Here is a 17,726-nt window from a genome sequence, read left to right on the forward strand (position 1 = left end):
GCCTAGTGGGTGCTGCAGCGTGCTGGCAACAGCAGTCAGATTTCAAAGGAAACAAGCAGTCAGCAGTTCGTATCGTTTGTATAGTCACTGCAGACAAGGAACCCAGGCAGGAGAATTTAAGCAGTTTGCCCAGGATCACGTAAGTGACACAGTCAGGTTCAGATTTGGACTAAATCCAAGCTCCTAACCTATTATGCTACACCCCTGGTACTTTTTCAGTGTTTTCCCACAGTTTTATTTTCAGGGATGAGAAAGCTGAACTGAAGCCCAGCCTCTCAGTATACATAACAGAGTAGGAATTAGCACCCAGGTGTTTTATTCTAAGAATATTTTTGAACATCACATGCATGTGGAGTTGGCACTGGTGATGCAGGAATGAGACAAGATGCTTGTCCTTGTAGAGTTGATGGGATTGTGTGAAGATGCCAGCAGGGGCATCAGAGGAGGATCCAGCCTGCGGGGCACAGTCAAGTAAAGGCTTCCAGCTAAATCTTGAAGGACAGGAAGGCGCGGAACAGTCTTCACTAAGTGCTCTGAGAACCTGTGTTAATACAGTTGCAAGAAACAGGAGAATGTTGTTTGGGAACCTTAGGGAAACAATGGAAGAAACGGGCCTTACGTTGGTGTCTTAGGATGTTGGTAAAAGAGCCTAAAGGAATGCTTTAGAAAGGGTGACATGTTTATGTACATTGAATAAAAATAATAAAACATCATGCAGTTGAAATACTGGATCAGAATTTGATGGGAAGAGGGCATTTCAGGTGAGAGGCGATGCAGGTAAGTGCAGGGGACAACATCTGTAAAACATGCCAGAGCTTTTTGACTTAGCCCCTTGGGCAGGCAGGTTCCCTTTTGTAGGAAAGGGGGAATTAGTGACTGAAGGGATTTTTCCTACCAACCACGGTGCCAATATGCTTTATCTCAGGCTCAGCAGTTGGGGGTGGGGGTGGGGTGGGGGGAATGTTGATTTTACAAAAGGAAAAAACGGACTCCCAAGGATTAGGTGATGAGCCCAAGTCACCTAGCCTTGAGAGTGATAGAGCAAGTATTTTCACCTAGGTCACTTCCACACCAGAGCTCATGTGTAATAGTTAAAAAAACAAAAACCTGTGCCCAAAGGATAGGAGTCATGTTTGGGGGAAAAATAAAGATGTCTTACTCAGATTTTAAAGAAATCTGAATTGCTTTCAGCATTGTGCTTTTCTGGGGGAGTCTGGAGCACTGTTTTTGCTAGGGGTGGGGTGGAGGAAAGGCATTGAGAGGCAGATGGAAGAATATACAATCTGTAAACCTCACAAACAGCTGCTGGGGGGAGGGGGGGTGTATGTTTACACTGCTGTCCTTGGTTCTCAAAATGTGGTCTTCATTCTGCCCACCCCCTTCAGGAAGTCCTTGAGGTCAGAATTATCTTAATACTAAGGTGCTCTTTGCCTTTTTCACTCATTCTCTTGCAAGTCTACCATGGAGTTTTCCAGAGGCTACATGGCAGGCAGAGTGGTGCAACAGACTGAACACAGAAAAGATAGTCATCACAGAGAATTACAGAGATATAAAATAATGCCACTCTTCTCACTAATTAAAAATGTTTTAATCAGTTGTTTATGTTTAACAATGATGTTTGATATTTAAAATATAAAGATATTTTAATAACTTAAAGTATTTTAATATTTAAGATATTACATTTTTTTTCTTAGTTTCCAATATACTAAGCGCCACATTAACCAAAGCTCTAAATAATTTAAGGTTCTGTAGGGATCCTGAGACTAAGAGTTTGAGAACTCCTGTTCTTTATCAGCTTCTCTGGTCAGTAGTTACCAATATTTCTAGCAGTCGTAATTGGAGAACGCGGGGCATTTTTCTCTTGTGTCTCCTTACCCCATCTGTGTGCGCCTTCCTTACACTGTGGAGGAGAAAGCTGTCTTATATTGTCTATCTTACTTTTATCTCAGATGGGCAACCACTTCCTTGCAGTTGAATGACAGCAACTTCAGTTTTAAGTTGGATTAAAATTTTAAAGCATCATGTTTAGTTCTGGGGTCAGCTGAATGCCTCAGTTGCCTGTCTTGCTGATTTTACTTTACAGAACTAAAAATGTTCAGGCTCACTGAGAGCTTTCTTGGTAAAATCTGTGTGCCCGGTTGATATAATTTGATTTAAACTTGAACCATAAGAACCCAGGTCTGATACAAAATTTCAGTACAGAACAGATTTTTATAAACATTGGTAGAGGGAGTATGTAGCTTTCCAGCATGACAGTGCATTTTCCTTCTTTTGTTTCAGTAGATGTGTTGGGGGAGGCGGTTATAAGAACGGGTGGTTTTTATTTAGGCAGCCAGTGATTGTGTTTTGGCACCATCTGTGTTAAGTACATGCAGATAAAATGAGGCTGAGATTAAAAATGGTTATTTTTCCAGAAAAACATCTAGCTGCATCTATTTGTTAATTTTTTTCAAACAGCAGGTCAGCCCTTCCGCTCTGAGATCAGCTAGAGAGAGGAACGCTTGTGACCTGAGGCTTATATTGCTCCGTTGATTTGAAGGGCTGTCATTACCAAATTGTTTTTCTTCCCACCGTGCCTTGCATTGGAGGAGCCTCAGCCATAATGCCAACCAGCCTCTCATGTTAGACCTTTTGTACAGACGGTCAGGGTGATGCAGGCTTGCCCCTGCTGTTGCTGGTTTCCAGGTGCTCTCCCTTCAATCCCTGAGCCATGGTGTGTACCTGCCACGCTGCCCCGGGGGCAGCCACGGTGCCGCGCCTCCTCCACCTTTCCATACTGCACCCCCTTCTACATCCCAAGCATCCAATTCTACTGATCCTAAGCTCTGCCTTTTGTCCCCCACATCTGATGGTAGGCAGGAGAAAAATGTGCAGTCTGGGCTGGTAAATTTGGGGGCTTTTTTGATTACCAATGTTAAAACTTGACTTAAAAAAAAATAGAAAAACATTTTTGTGTGCTTGTTAACAACCTTTCCAATCATTCTCTTCATGTTAGCAGATTTTTTTTTTTTTTTCCGTATGCGGGCCTCTCACTGTTGTGGCCTTTCCCGTTGCGGAGCACAGGCTCCGGACACGCAGGCTCAGCGGCCATGGCTCACGGGCTCAGCTGCTCCACAGCATGTGGGATCTTCCCAGACCGGGGCATGAACCCGCGTCCCCTGCATTGGCAGGCAGACTCTCAACCACTGCGCCACCAGGGAAGCCCCAGATTTTTAAAATAAGAAATAATTTTAAATATTCACCGAAACAGTGTTCCATGCTAATATGAAATGTAACTAATGTGTTTTAAAACTAGTGGAATCAAAGGATGTTTTAAAATTAAAAGTCTAACGTTTATATTATAAATGCCAAGTACATGGAAACTACCAAATATAGGAGGCTTCATACATAAGCAGATTAAAGAAATGAGCTTTAAGGGTCACTTGTTTATTTATTTAACCTTTTTTCCCCATTTATTTAAAATGTCTTATGAAAGCAGGGACTTTTAACATTTTGTTCAGGTCAGTGTCAATTAGTGATTTTGTTCTGAATTTCTAGATTTTATGCTTTACCTAAACAATGAAGAAAAAGTTTTAAATATTTGGCTAACCTGTTTCAGTTGCTATTTACCAGGTCCCTATCTTAATCTATGACCTTAGCCTACTCATTATTCTACCTTTGACTAGAAAGTGAAAATGATTGCCAAATTGTATTGGGTCTATTAAAAACATATAGTACCGATGTTTTTAAAACCTAATTTAAAGCCTACTTTAAAAATTCTAGGAAAAAAGAGCCGATCAAACTTAATTTAGGTCTAAGTTGCTTTGTGGGACCATCAGGGCCTTAGTTTCGTGTACTATGAGGACACTTCAGAGTAGCTATCTGTGATGTGGAGATGCATTAGGACAGTCCTAACAGAAAGCAGGTTACTGATGACCACTTGAAGGAAGGTTGAACATTTCCATTGCATGCTATGATGTAAATCAATATTTTTCCTTTGCTTTTCTTTGAGGAAAGGTTTTTCACAAAACTTTTCAGACATTGCTGCTTTTAAGTTATTTTTACTTCCATTGTTTTTCTTCTTTAGGCTTATCAGGAGGGCAGACTTCAAAATCTACTGAAAATGAACGGCCCCGAGGATCTCCCCGAGTCCTATGACTATGACCTCATCATCGTTGGAGGGGGCTCAGGAGGACTGGCGGCCGCTAAGGCAAGGCTTCTTGTGTGTTCTGGGATATGGGTAGAATAGTCACATCCCCGACAACATTCTCCAGGTCCCCTGTGGAATTTGAGCTACTCTTGTGATGTTTTATACGTTAACTTGGGCAGGGAACGTTAAGGACATTTTTCCAGGTTTAGCTGTATATTCTTTGTATAAAAATACTGGGGCCAGTATTCTGGGACACATTTTCATTCATTTTAAGTTTGGTTGATTTTTTAAAGATAATAAGGGGTTTGTATGCAAATGGCTTGAAAAGAAATAAATATATTTTTATTCTTTATAAATACGATAATTATTAGTTGTTTTCACTTTGATGATTTCCCTAATCACAGAGCCTCCTCCCCAATAGAAAGATGGAGAGCAGTTGGATTTCTTAAGCTTAATTACTAAAAGTTTTTGCCTCCCCTGTGTACGAAATGAGGTAAGAGTGTATCCACTAACTCTGTGGCCTGGAGGTGATGGAGTACAGGACATATAAATACAGGAGATTAGGAGTACGGCTCCTGGCCCTGAATTGAGATACATTTTCCATGTGTGAGGGGCCCTTGTGCCTGTCGTTGTTCCCTATTGTTTTAAAAGATGAGGTAGTTGTCCTCCTCTAAGGTGTAGCTTGTGGTGAATCAGTAAAGGTAGATTCAAATGAAGCTGTTCAAATTGGGAGCAGGCCAATGTCTGGCATCAAGCATTGCTTTGCTGTAAATGATTCAGGAGTAATCTCAGATTTTTTTTATTCTAGCAGTGGTGGCTTTGAAGGACACATAGACTCAGTCCTTTCAAATAAGCTTTGGAGGTCTAGTTGCAAATACACAAAGCTTATTCTCTGAGAAAGATAAAGGATACTCTGCAAAATGAACTTGTGATGGTCGTCACTCCCCTAAAATAGATTCGGAAACCTTAGAGAGATCATCAACTTCTCCATTGGCTCTTCACGTGAACATTTTAGGAAATCTGACAATTTCAGAAGAAAAACTTTTCCAGTATTCTGTTCAGAAACTGAAGTAGATAAAACTTCGAAGTACTTATAAAAATATTGTCTTACTGGATACAGGTTGAATCAAGGATTGTAGACTATCAGTATATCTGTTTTACTGCCTGTTTACCACTTGCTTAGAAATGGCCACATATTTTTCAGATTATTGCTTACTTTATTATCGTTTGGCTGGAATCACATAAGAGGATTCTAGGGATTCCAGCTGACTCTGACAGTTCTGCAACTGTAATCTGCATATTCTTTAAAGCTACCCTTATTGACTAAGTATTGCTTAACTTTTACCTTGGAGTTGCACTAATCGTTTTGGTATATGAAATTCTCAGGTATTAATGATTGGTTATGTTTTAGGCATTATAGCTTAGTAAAAACAACATGGGTTTTCAACAGCCCATTTCCAGTCCATCATGTTAACCACTCCAACTCATTTTAATAATTTTATTTTCCAGGAGGCAGCCAAATATGACAAGAAGGTGATGGTCCTGGATTTTGTCATTCCAACCCCTCTTGGAACTAGATGGGGTAGGCTTTTAAAATACCTTAGAAGTGACTTTGTAGGAGCAGGTTTTTCCCTGGCACTGGTTTAAATGGCCACTAAAGTCCAATTTTAAAATTAAAAATTAAATAAGAAAAAACCCCCAAACATGTACTTCTTTCACTTGTGCTAAGTTAAAATGGACTCCAGTTAAATGTTGAAATAGGTAAGTCTTACCAAGATGACTCAGCTGCTTCAAATTAGAAGGAGGCAAGAAGAAGCAGGAAGTCTGGATAAGACAGTGTCACAATTTCTAATTCATTCATCAAATATTTGTGAAGGTGTCACTTCTGTGTCGGGCACTGTTCTGGTGCTGGGTGTAGTCCCTCTGGCCTGTGGAGCTCACATTCCATAATGACACTCGGCTAAGCATTCTCCTGAGAGGGCTTCGATTTCCTTCGCTGTGGAGTCCACTGCCATCTTGCAGTCTTACTCATGCCATTTTGGCTACCTCCCCACCTGCCTAATGGAGACAAGTTATCACCATGTTCTTTAAACTCAGGGACACTAAATCTTTTTTTTTTTGGGGTGTGGGGGGGGTGGTGTCATGAATCCTTTGGTGAGAATCAGCGAAGGCTATAGACCGCCTCCGTAGAGATGCTCGTATACACCAAACTTTCTGTGTGCTCCCAGGCCCACTGCAGTCCAGCCACGCCCAGCTCAACAACCCCTTTATCGGTTCTACTCCTAGGGCTGGTGGCAAGTGTAAGGTTGTACGCAAAGTAAGGCTTCAGTTTCTGACATTTTTATCAGCAGTCAATTAACTTTGAATCTTTGAAGTATATGGAAGTTGTGGAAATCCGCTCATTTTCATTTTAGGGTAATGTTGCTGTGTTTGGTCTATAAGGCTCTCTGAACTTAGAAATGTCACGAGACTTAGGAATAAACTCATATAAAAAGTATTGGCTACATTAAGCAAATAAATTATGATGTTTAATACAATAGCACTGGTGCTTGGGGCAGGCCACCCCAAAATACACACAGTGGCATATTGATTATTTTGAATTAAAGTTACTTAAGAAATGGCCAGTGCAAGAGGGACACTCTGGCTCTCCTTTTTGTCTCTGAAAGCAGGAAATAAGTCATGCGAAAGGTGCACTTCCTGCATCTGGAGGTAGAGAGGCAGGCTTATCACAAAAGATACGAAATTTCGGGCTGAGGAGCCTATTGTACACAAACCTGTCACCTCTTTAATTCGTCCCAAGCCTAAACTCTGTTTAGATTCTTAAATAATTGGGCACCCAAAACCTAAGTTTCTTTGTCCTGTCAATTTCTCACAAATATATTGTTTCTTTGTCTAAAAAGTATAAAAACTGCCTGCTTTGGCTACTTCTTAGGTCCCATTTCTATGAAACCTTCATGTGCACAAATTAAAATTTCTTTCTTTTTCTCCTGGGGATCTGTTATGTCAAATTTATTATTAGTCCAACCACAAGAACTCAAGAGGGATAGAAGGGAAATCTCCTCCTCTGTGATGTTAGTAATAATCGTTGCCTTTTTTCTTTGGAGGATTGTAATACGGGCTATAAACTGATCTCTCAGTGTTGTTGCAGGTCTCGGAGGAACATGTGTGAATGTGGGTTGCATACCTAAAAAACTGATGCACCAAGCGGCTTTGTTAGGACAAGCCCTCCGAGACTCTCGAAACTACGGGTGGAACGTCGAGGAGATAGGTATGTGGGGGAAGCTGCTCTTCCGTTTGTGCTTCTGAGGGGTTCAAGCTGGGATCTTGCAATGCGCCATCCATCTACAAGTAACCCGGAAGTCGTTTCTGTTGTTTGTTTTTTTGTTTTTGTTTTTGTTTTTGCGGTACGTGGACCTCTCACTGTTGTGGCCTCTCCCGTTGCGGAGCACAGGCTCCGGACGCGCAGGCTCAGCGGCCATGGCTCACGGGCTCAGCTGCTCCACGGCATGTGGGATCTTCCCGGACCGGGGCACGAACCCGTGTCCCCTGCATCGGCAGGCGGACTCTCAACCACTGCGGCACCAGGGAAGCCCTGTTGTTTGCTTTTTTAATGGATAAAATCACTGGGGTTATCCTGTGTCGTGTTAGCTCTGTAGCTATTATTATGTATGGTAAGAACAGATATTGCACTTGGGGTACCTTTTTATAATAGAAAACCAGAATTCTTTCAAATAAATTCTCGTAATTGTATAGAGTTTCCTAAGGAAGTGCAAACTACATTTGCTTTCCTTTGAAGCTATTACATTTTTCTCTCACCAGAAAAGTCTGTTCCATGAGCTGATATTTGGGGGGATTGTTTGTTGAGAAGGGGGTTTTGTTGGATTAAAAATATTTAGACTACCATAGAAACCCTAGAAAAGTTGAACAGGAATCGGTTGACTTTAGAAGGTATAGATGACATTATCTGTAGAAGAATAAAATGAGGTCTGGCACAGCTTCCTGGCTAATTAATTACGTAGGTCACTATGTCCTTGAAGAGTGAGACTCCAACCCTTATCTGATTTTAGTTCTATGGGACATTGGAGGGAAAATCTTCTAGCCAGCAGCTAGGGTAAATTGTTTTGTGGCTTTTTCTGAGTTTTAATTAAGAGTTATTAGATACCCATGTGTAAAAGGTATAAACACATGCTTTGAAAATTTTTGCTCTTCCTCTAACCTAGTCATGCTTCCTTTGTTGATGCTTTTAACTTGAAGTTTTCTTATGCTGGGGTCATATCTCTTTCCTCAGACCCTTAGAAGGCTGCTTTCTGTCAGTGACCTTTGGAGGCCTGAGACTGGTACTGAGAGTTTTGTTATTTGGTTCTAAGGTGCCATGCTCCATGTCCTTTTCCCTTGCCCAACAGAAAGGCAGTTGAGCAGACTCTTGACCTATGGAACGTGAATTTAACACTTCATCTGCTGATGGTCCACCTCTGTTTTTCACCTCTACCCTCCCCCCCCACCTCCCAAGTTATTTACTCCTGTGTCTGAATGCCCAACTGAGTCTGCTGTTAATCCACTCTTTGCCTTCCTGGGAGCCTACTATCAATGTACTACCCAGTTAACAACAGAATCTCTCTTCAGTTAATGTATTAGATTTTTTAGTAGACTTTTTAGAAATCCTACTAGTGAAGTTATATAATATTACTATCGAGTGCTCGTTCTTTGTACTTGAGTCTGTGCTGGGGAAATACACAGATATTTATAAAGATAAATAACACAAATCTGTAGGTACACAGGTTTTATCATCATTGATGTACCAACTAAGTACCCTGGGAGCCCAGAGGTGGGATCGGTAAATGATTTAAGAGGTGACTGGAGATGACTTTTTAGATGTTGTGTCCTTGACAGCCAGCAGAGGAGGGGAAGGTCAGTTCATTTAGACAGTGAAGGAACGAGGTACATATTTGAAGAATAGTAAATACCCTGGCATCTCTAGAGCAGGGAGCATGTGGGGAACATAAACGAGGACATTTGCTGTGGGCTGAACACCCTGGGTGGTTTGGAACAAGGGTAGGAGGAGGAATGTGGACCAGCTTAGGGAGCTGCACAGTTGTGCTGAGGGCAAGTTGGAACAGATGTTTTGTGATTGTTGAGATAGTAGCGGGAAGAAAATGGGGAGAGGAGATAAAGACCATAGCTGTAGCAGAAAGGAAGCTACCATCTTTCCCCACTACCCACCTCAGCCTCCTGCCAGCCTTATGGATTCATCGAGGTCCTATAGGACCAGAGTCGTGATTAAAGTCAGATCATCTCATTTTCCTCTTTATTCTCCATTCCATCTTTTTTTTTTTTAAGATTAAAAATATTTTAATTTAAACTTTTCTTCATAAACACTTTTAACTTTTTTTTTCAATTTAAAAACAGAATGGATAGCATAAACATGTTTTGAATAGATTATATTCACGGCTTGGGAAAAATTACCTGACAAAAATGTAAAGACTTCCAAAAGAGGTATAAAAGGCAAACCTTAAATTATTCTAAGATTTTTAAATCGGCCCTAGGATTATTTGACTACTGGCCCAAAATGTACCTAAAGGTCAAAATATTTTTTCTATAGACAAAATATGCCCAAGGGGGTATAGGGCATATACAAGTTAGATAGAAAATAACCTCTCTGATCACCTCACTGGAACATTCCTTCAGAAAGCAAACACCTAATCCTTACTGATATACTGATTAATAAGGTTTTTAATGTAGTTGTTCCCAAAGATGTAAAAAGAAAATCTAAGAACATTAAGGAGGAACAAACAAAGCTGACAGCATTCTCTCAATGTTACTCGTGTAATGTTGAAGTTATACTGGTATACTGAAAGGAAACGACTTCCATGAGTTTACCTATTCCAGTCTATGTCTATTGAATATTTGACTTTATAAACTCTTGATAAACTAATTTTTCAGAACTGTCATTTTTAAGATAAATCTCTTTTTAGAAGATATTTATCCCCAAACCAACTCTAATCTGATAGAACGTATGATCCCTAAAAATGTTCAGAGTACAACAAAAAATAAAAAAATGTATAATAGGCAAACAGGAAAAATGGCACGAGCAGTTTTACTGCCATATAGCCCTCATTTATATCTAATTTACACTACTATCTATGTTGTGTTTTACTTCAGTCTAAAATTTTAAATTACGTATTCTCAAAAGGCTAGTCTTTTCTGAGAGGTAGCTTATAAACTGAAATAACAATTTATATTATAAACTGAAATGTCATGACCTACAACCACATATACATATATAAAAATAGTCCCACTGAACGTTTGACATGTTTAGATAATGCAGCTCAAATAATTTGTTATAAAATATTTTAAAGCTTAGTTTCATGTAATTAAGACAAAACCATTTTTACCACTTCTCCCCACACAAATGTGTGTCCTTTACTATGACTCGAGCAGGCTTCCCAGAATGAGGTGTCCAAAGGTGCTGCTTTAGAAAAGATAAGTGAAGGGCTCAGTCGATATTTCACAAATTACAGTAACTCTCACACAGAGTAATGAGGACACAGAGAAAGCTGTCTCAAGAAAAGCTAATAATTCTATTAATTAAGCTTTACTTTTTAAAAACCAGTAGTATTTCTTCCAATACAAAACCTTCAACGTGAGAATCTTGAATTTTATGAAAAGGTTGTAGTGCAAGGATTTTCTTTAAGCAGATTAAAATAAAAACTTAGAAGGTCAAAGACATGGAAGAGAACGAATGTTTCTAATTAAGATGCAATTAACAAAAATCAGCTATTTTTGTAAAGTCTGGCATTTAAAATGTAAAGTGAAAATTAACACACAAAGATCACAGCAATTACACTGTATAGTTTTAAATCTTGCTGAATTTTAAAAAAACTATTTTGAGCACATATAATGTATAGAAACAAAAATGGTTCCAAATGAAGCACACAAAAAATAAACTTGAAAAAAATTCTATGAAAAAATTTTCCATAGTTTAGTATAACAAAAATCAATCTCTTTCAGCAATTAAACCATACTTTTAAAAGGGAATGTAAGTTAATCATGGATTTAAAATAAGCTAAATTAGCACTACATATAAACAGAAGAGTTTTCTCATACATTCGGAACCCAAAGCAGTAACAACGATTCTTAAAGCTCAAAACTGATTACAGGTGACATCAGGTCAGACATGACTTACGTGTGAAGCTAAACCCAGAGTCAGTTCAAGTTAAAAGATTTCACCAATTTTCCAAAACATGAACTTTGACCTTGGCCTTGTGTTTTTACAATGAAGACCAAGAATATTCAATTGTTTGCCCAGATCTTACTTTAACTAGGACTACGAAGTCATATCTAAGCAATTAAAGAGAACCACCACTGGAGTGTAAAAGCCTGATGGGGTTCCCTGTCTCGGTCTTTTCCAGCAAAAGACAACAATGAGGAAAATAATGAAGACGTTACTGTTATTTTCTTTAAAGCAAGACGGCACACATATAAAACACTAAGCCAACTAATATATTAGAAAAAGAATTAAAAGGCTAATCTAACTCCCTAGTTTTCAAAAGTAAAATGACTAAAAATGATTTTTAAGATGTAGAAAAAGACTTTTAACCCATATTACCATGGGAAACAGGATACTGAATTTCGTTTTTAGAAACTGAAAGTAAATGATAGGACCACTTAATAAAAATTTAAGTCTCATGTACAAAAAAATATTAAGTTGATTTCTAAAGCCAATCCCAGTGTTTCGCTTTTTAAAAAACTACTTATGTACCTGACTGTAGCCTCCAGTTGTAGAGTTTTAAAATCAGGTTTTTTTCATAGTTGTCTATTTTAATTGCAAAAATGAAACAAGTCTTCTCATTTCCATGATTTCACTCTTCCATTTTATATTCAGTGGCGGCAGCAGCGAAAAAAAAAAAAAAGTAAAACTAGAAAATTTACACAACAGCCATATAGAAGGCATTGCAATATTGCACCAATATCCTAAGATCTGGCAAGTTTTGCCAGTGTAGATCTAGTCTGTATCATATACGGAGTCTACGCAGAAGAAAATGGCATCAGTTTGAATGATCCACTCCCTGGTTATTCTTGCTTAATTTTGACAACTATATGCTTTTTCTTCGAGTTTAAAGAGTTGAAAGGTGCGGCTAATCCTAAAACACTTATTATAACTGCTTTTAAACAGTTATTCTTGATCCATTCTGAACTTTGAGGTTACTGTCTTTCATGCTAGTAGCTTTCAGTAAATAAAACAAAAGCTGAGGGCTTACATCCCCAGTGCCACTAAATATTTTGTACTAAATAAACAAGTAGATATGACCAGTTAAGATTATAATTCTATTCCTTACCTCTAAGTCAAAACTGAGCTCAAATTTTCCACAAGTTGCTACTTTCCATTCAATAACAGATGCAGCAGCCTTATTGAATGTAAAGAATGGGAGTTGCACTTACTTTTAAGGGGCCTTTATTTAGGACTCTGGTATTAACTAAATTCTCTTTAAAAGTGCTTGCACGCTGCAGGGCCAGGGCTTGTCATATGCCACTCCGATTCTCGCTAAAAACAGGGTAACATTAAACAGACTGCAAAGAAAAACATTTTCAAAAAGAAGACATACATCGATAAGCAACACTAACATTTACTTTTGAAAATAAAACATAAAATGTTAGTTTTCATAAGACCATACATGTTTCAGGAATATAAGGAGTTTGAGTATTACTGAATCAGTATGGACTGAAGATAGGCTACTCTGATACCAAACGAGGACTCCAGTTATTTTAACTTTCTAAAAATGTTAATACATGAAAAGACGTTACATCTAGAATACAAGTATGGCAAATTGTGTGTGCAAGTGCACTAGCTTAAAAATATAGAATCCTAACCACGCATAAAAGGGGATGTGCCTTATATATTCATAAGATGTAAGCAAGTATGGCTATGCTTTCACTAACACAATGCAGATAAGAGAAGGCAGCTTAGAAATAGTGTTCTGAATATAAAAAAGTTAAATTTGTAGAAATTTTATATTTTTGCATTTTCAGCAAAAAGCCATGCAAAAAGGTCAAGAGTTTTAAACTTAAAAAATAAAATCAAAAAGTCTAACAGACTGCAATACACCGAAATAAATGTTCAAAAAGATTTCAGATAGAGATAGGAACTGAAATTACATCCAGTGACACTTATCAGGTCTTCTCTTAGAAGATGCATGACTCCTACACTGACATTTGAAAGAAATGTTTAAAGCATAACATCAACTTCCCAGATAAGTGAATCGTTCTATTAAACTGCTTCTGGAAGTAGTTTCAAGAGCTAGTGCTTAGAATTGACTTATTGCATGAGTTTGAGGCCACTAAAAAGAAAAAAAAGGATGCGAGAACAGAATGAAAACATTTTCATGTATTAGACCAATGGCTTTGATAGTAAAACTAGTGAGGTTCTTCTTTATGTTTTTAATTAACTACTTTGTCTCAAACAAATTTTTTGTTTGGCTTTATTGAAGGGAGAAAGATGCCATTCGTTGCAACGTCTGACCTCGTCCAGTATATATTCTGGAAAATGCAGGTTGCATACTTGTAAACCATCCAGCTTGCAGGGCATCCGCGGGTACTCATCTTCCTTCCATTTGTTTTCATCCGGATCAAAAGTGAGAATAGAATCGCTGTAATGACCATTGTAGCAAAGGCCTCCAAGAACCATTATCTGTTTGTCCAGCACAGTCACACCATGGCCACTTCTACCAATTGGCATGGACGCCAAGATGGTCCACTGATCAGTCTCTGGGTTGTACACTTCTGTGGAAGGGCATCCCTGAGACTCAAAAGAGGCCCTCAAGATCACACAGACACCACTGAAGACATAAAGCTTGCCGTTGTAAGAAATCATCTTGTGAAAACATCTAGCGTAATTCATTTTGCTCTTATTCTCCCAACAGTTGGTAACTACTTGAGTTCTCCTGGTCCGCTGTTCTATGGTCCCTTCTCTACTGGGGTGAAACACGCACACTTGTTTGGAGGTGGAAGTTGAGGTGATTCCACCAGTGATAAACAGCTTGTTATTGAGCACTGTCCCCTCATGTCCATACTCGTTAACTGGATAAGGATCCACAAATTCCCATTTATCATTGGTGATATCATATCTCTCTGTTGAATAGAAAGTCTCATCTCTGGTTCTGCCTGCTACAGCATAAATAAACTTTCCAATAACACCAACTGCAAATTCTGAACGTGATACAGACATGTCTGCCATCCGGAGCCAAGAGTTTTGTTTCGGGTCATACCTGAACACTTTGGAAGAAGCATGGAATTCGCCATCTGGGCCCAGTTCTTCCCCACCCAACAAGAACACGAAGTTATTCACGATAGCAAGGCAGTCCGGATGCAGAGGTACTTGTGGGCCCTCCAGTTCCCACCAGACTCTTGGTTTCTTTAAGAGAAGTATTTTACTGTTAACCATGCTATGTCCAATCATGCCTCGGAATACTGTAGTTTGGGGTTTGGCAGAGCGGATGCGGCTTGATTTCATGTCCAACAGGCTGCTGGTGAACGTTCTGAAAGTAATTCAAGGCTTGGTCAACTTCATGGCGCAGCTGTCGGGAGAATCTATAAAATTCTGATGTCTTAACCTGATGTTCTGAATGACAGTATCGGTATGTCTCCAGCGTCTTCTATCATGCCGCAGCCAAGACTGCACAGCCTCGTACAGCTCTATCTCTGGGAACCTGCTCAGATGATCATTATCCAAGTAAGACATGAGCTTCTCAAAGCTCAGATAAGACAGGAAGTCAGGCCTGGACATGAGTGGTACGAAGTTGTCTAGCAGAAAGGCGTCCAACTTCTCCCTGACTCCCTCGATGTTTACACCGAAATCATCTAAGAGTCTCATAATTTCTGCACAGTTTTCTAAGCAGATTTCTGCTAATAGGAAAGAGCAGCAGAACTTCACCACTTGTATAAGTTGAACATACGTGGCAGCCTGAAGAATCTCATGAACAGTACTCATACTGTTCTATCGTTCCATAGCACACAAACTGAAGGACGTGGCTGAAACCGGTAGCAGTTAGACCTTTTAAATGAATTTTGTCCTGATCTCGCTCCCTCATATCGGCGGTAAACATAGTTCTGAAGTAATCACTCTGGGTGGCCAAGAGTGCTTTATGGGCCTGGAACTGATGATCTTCAATAACCAGAGTGACATCAAGAAGCAATCCCTCCTCATACAGTGCTCTGAACCCAGCAGAGACACTGGTGTCATGGATGGAGGAACAGAATCCTTCCACGTCCCCTGCCATGAATCACCTAACACAGCAAAGTATGCACAAGATGAAATTAATATCATAAATTTTTATCAGCACTCCATTAATCCAAAAGCTATATACTTTCATTTTGGAAAGGTAGAACACAAAAGCGCTGTAAATGAACATGTGAAACAAAACCAACTTGTTCACAATCCATACCCTGGAATCTCAGGGGTCTGTCCAGCCTCTGGTGGACTGCAGTCTGCATCAGGAAGAAGCGGGCTGGACGGTGGGCGGTCGGGCGCCAGGACAGCACTCAGCTGGCTCCTCGAACGTCTACAAGGGGCCGCTCCGGGGCCGGGCCGGGGCGCTCCGGCGGGGGGCGAGTCTGCGCGCCTGCGGCCCCCACAAAACCAGTCCTGGGAAAGAAGACAGCGCTGAGACGCGATTCGAGACAGTCGGGATCTGCGCGAGGCGGAGCGGCATCGGGGCCGGGCCCGGCCTTGCCAACACCAGGGACCTCGCAGCGCCCGGCGGGGGTCGGCGGTAGGGCCGACTCGGGGCCTCGGGCGGAGAGAGGGGCTGGGGGGTCGCGGGCAGCAGCAGAGGTGCAGGCACTGGCGACGTCGACGACGGCGCCTCTGGGCTTCTCTCTCCATTCTATCTTATTCCAGTACATATGTAAGCCTGCTGTCCCTGGAGGGAGATCCCGTTGTTCCATTTGGCAGACGAGGAGACTGAAGCTCTAGGGGGTGGGATAGTGCGCCCATGTCATAGCTGAGAAATTGGCAGCACTAAGGTTTAGACTGAAGCCTTACTGACTTCACAGCAGATGGAGTGTAGACAAGTGGTGTTCTTTAAGCCCTCGTGGCTTCAGTGGCAGTTCCTTTGTAGGACCAGAGTTTTAGGAGCTGTTGTAGGGGCAGGTACTTTCAGAGCTTTTGACATGGCTCTGTGTTTACCTCTCCTCACCATGGTCCCCCCAAAAGGGGCAAGTTCTATATGTGGTCTGTAGGCCATACTCCTCTGGGTCTTTGGGAGGAAAACCTAAGAACCACTCATTTTATTTTCTAACCACTCTCATAAGATCTGTGATCCCTCTCAGCCCCATCATTCCACACATACTCTTTTTACCAGTATTGTCAGTGAGACTTCTTTCTCCAGAGCACCTAGGGTTAAGATCCTTCCTTTGCCCCATTAAAGTGTAGGTTGTTAGCGTAGACAGACTTGGGCACTAGTGCTGACTCTGCTATGTACTACCTGTGTGGTGAGGATTAAATTCAACAGTGTGATTAAAATACCTGCCACTCAGTGAATGTTAGTTTCTGTCCCTTCCTCCTGGACTTGCTTCTTGTAACTCTTCCCTATTCAGAGCGTCAGTAAATTGGAGCAGACTCCGCCAAGCACTTTTCTTGGCTCTTTGTTTAATGGGTTGTAGGAAACATTTGTGGATCTTACAGGAAGTTGTATATTTGAACAGTTTATTTCCCTCTTAAAGAGAAGGACATGTAACAAGAATATTAATCTGAAAAAGTCTAGTGTTTATTGGGAAAAATAAGGTTGTTCCAAGCAAATTTTGATTTGCGCTGTAATAATTTCCATATAGTGTCTTCTTCATAGTGAATGCCACTGGCCCTTAAATCTCAATCAGTAACAGTTCTGGAGAGCTATAACTCAGAGTCATGAAAATGTTATTCATTCATATAAGGTCTAGTACTCAAATTGGTATGTAGAAGTAGTGGATGTTAGCTTTAAAACTGTCAACTCTCATGAAAAATGAAGGAGGTGGAACAGAATACTTAGTTTGGTTAAAAATGTAGGAAAGTACATATAATGGGTCTTTAGAATCTTTAAGAGATAAGTATAGGCGTGTGCCGAATGAATTTTATTAACAGGGTCAACAAAGTATAATTCTAATAAATTCAGTAATCAGGTGGGTGGTAAAATATAACTTGATGAATTGACAAACCTTCTTTCCAGCAAAAGAATATATAGGTAGCTGTCACGTAACAATAATAACTCCTTTACTTATTTATGTTGAACTTATTTCTAAATTATATGATGAGGAACTACTAAGTGTACAAAGGCGAGGCAATAAAGAAGCCACTACCAGCACAGTCCAGATCTGCACATTAAAACCAGCAGAAGCTCCTGAATTCCGTGGGGTTTTAAAACTTGAACCAAATCAAAGTTATGTTATTTTTCTATCCCTACAGAAATTATTTATTCAACTAATTTAATAGTTTTAGCTCTTTGGTGTTTCTTCCCCGTTTCCAGATTTTAAGGTAGAAGTATATAACTTTGTATTTGTATACCCCCCACCCCTTGTATGCCTTTGTCAGCAGCAGCAATCCCAGAGTCTTTGACGCGAGCTGTTT

The 17,726-nt window shown here is 40.1% G+C and overlaps 2 protein-coding genes across 3 annotated transcripts in view; one reads left to right on the top strand and one right to left on the bottom strand.

The window, feature by feature from the left end:
* Positions 1-17,726, top strand: part of TXNRD1 (thioredoxin reductase 1) — a 74,140-nt gene that overhangs the window by 17,029 nt on the left and 39,385 nt on the right. For both annotated transcript variants that reach the window (XM_029204409.1, XM_029204407.1), the window contains exons 2-4: positions 4,067-4,189; positions 5,639-5,711; positions 7,278-7,397. In XM_029204409.1, coding sequence (XP_029060242.1) covers positions 4,103-4,189; positions 5,639-5,711; positions 7,278-7,397 — 280 coding nt within the window. In that variant the 5' untranslated portion in view covers positions 4,067-4,102. The remainder of the gene's footprint in view (positions 1-4,066; positions 4,190-5,638; positions 5,712-7,277; positions 7,398-17,726) is intronic.
* Positions 11,111-15,497, bottom strand: LOC114885073 (kelch-like protein 15). The gene is given in 4 exon segments (XM_029204406.1): positions 11,111-14,643; positions 14,645-14,735; positions 14,738-15,117; positions 15,119-15,497. Coding segments are annotated over 4 exon segments (1,830 nt in total). The 5' UTR covers positions 15,403-15,497; the 3' UTR covers positions 11,111-13,568.

The sequence above is a fragment of the Monodon monoceros genome, unplaced genomic scaffold (genome assembly GCF_005190385.1).
Source record: "Monodon monoceros isolate NGI ecotype Baffin Bay Population unplaced genomic scaffold, NGI_Narwhal_1 Super_Scaffold_6, whole genome shotgun sequence".
In the NCBI taxonomy this organism is placed as follows: domain Eukaryota; kingdom Metazoa; phylum Chordata; class Mammalia; order Artiodactyla; family Monodontidae; genus Monodon; species Monodon monoceros.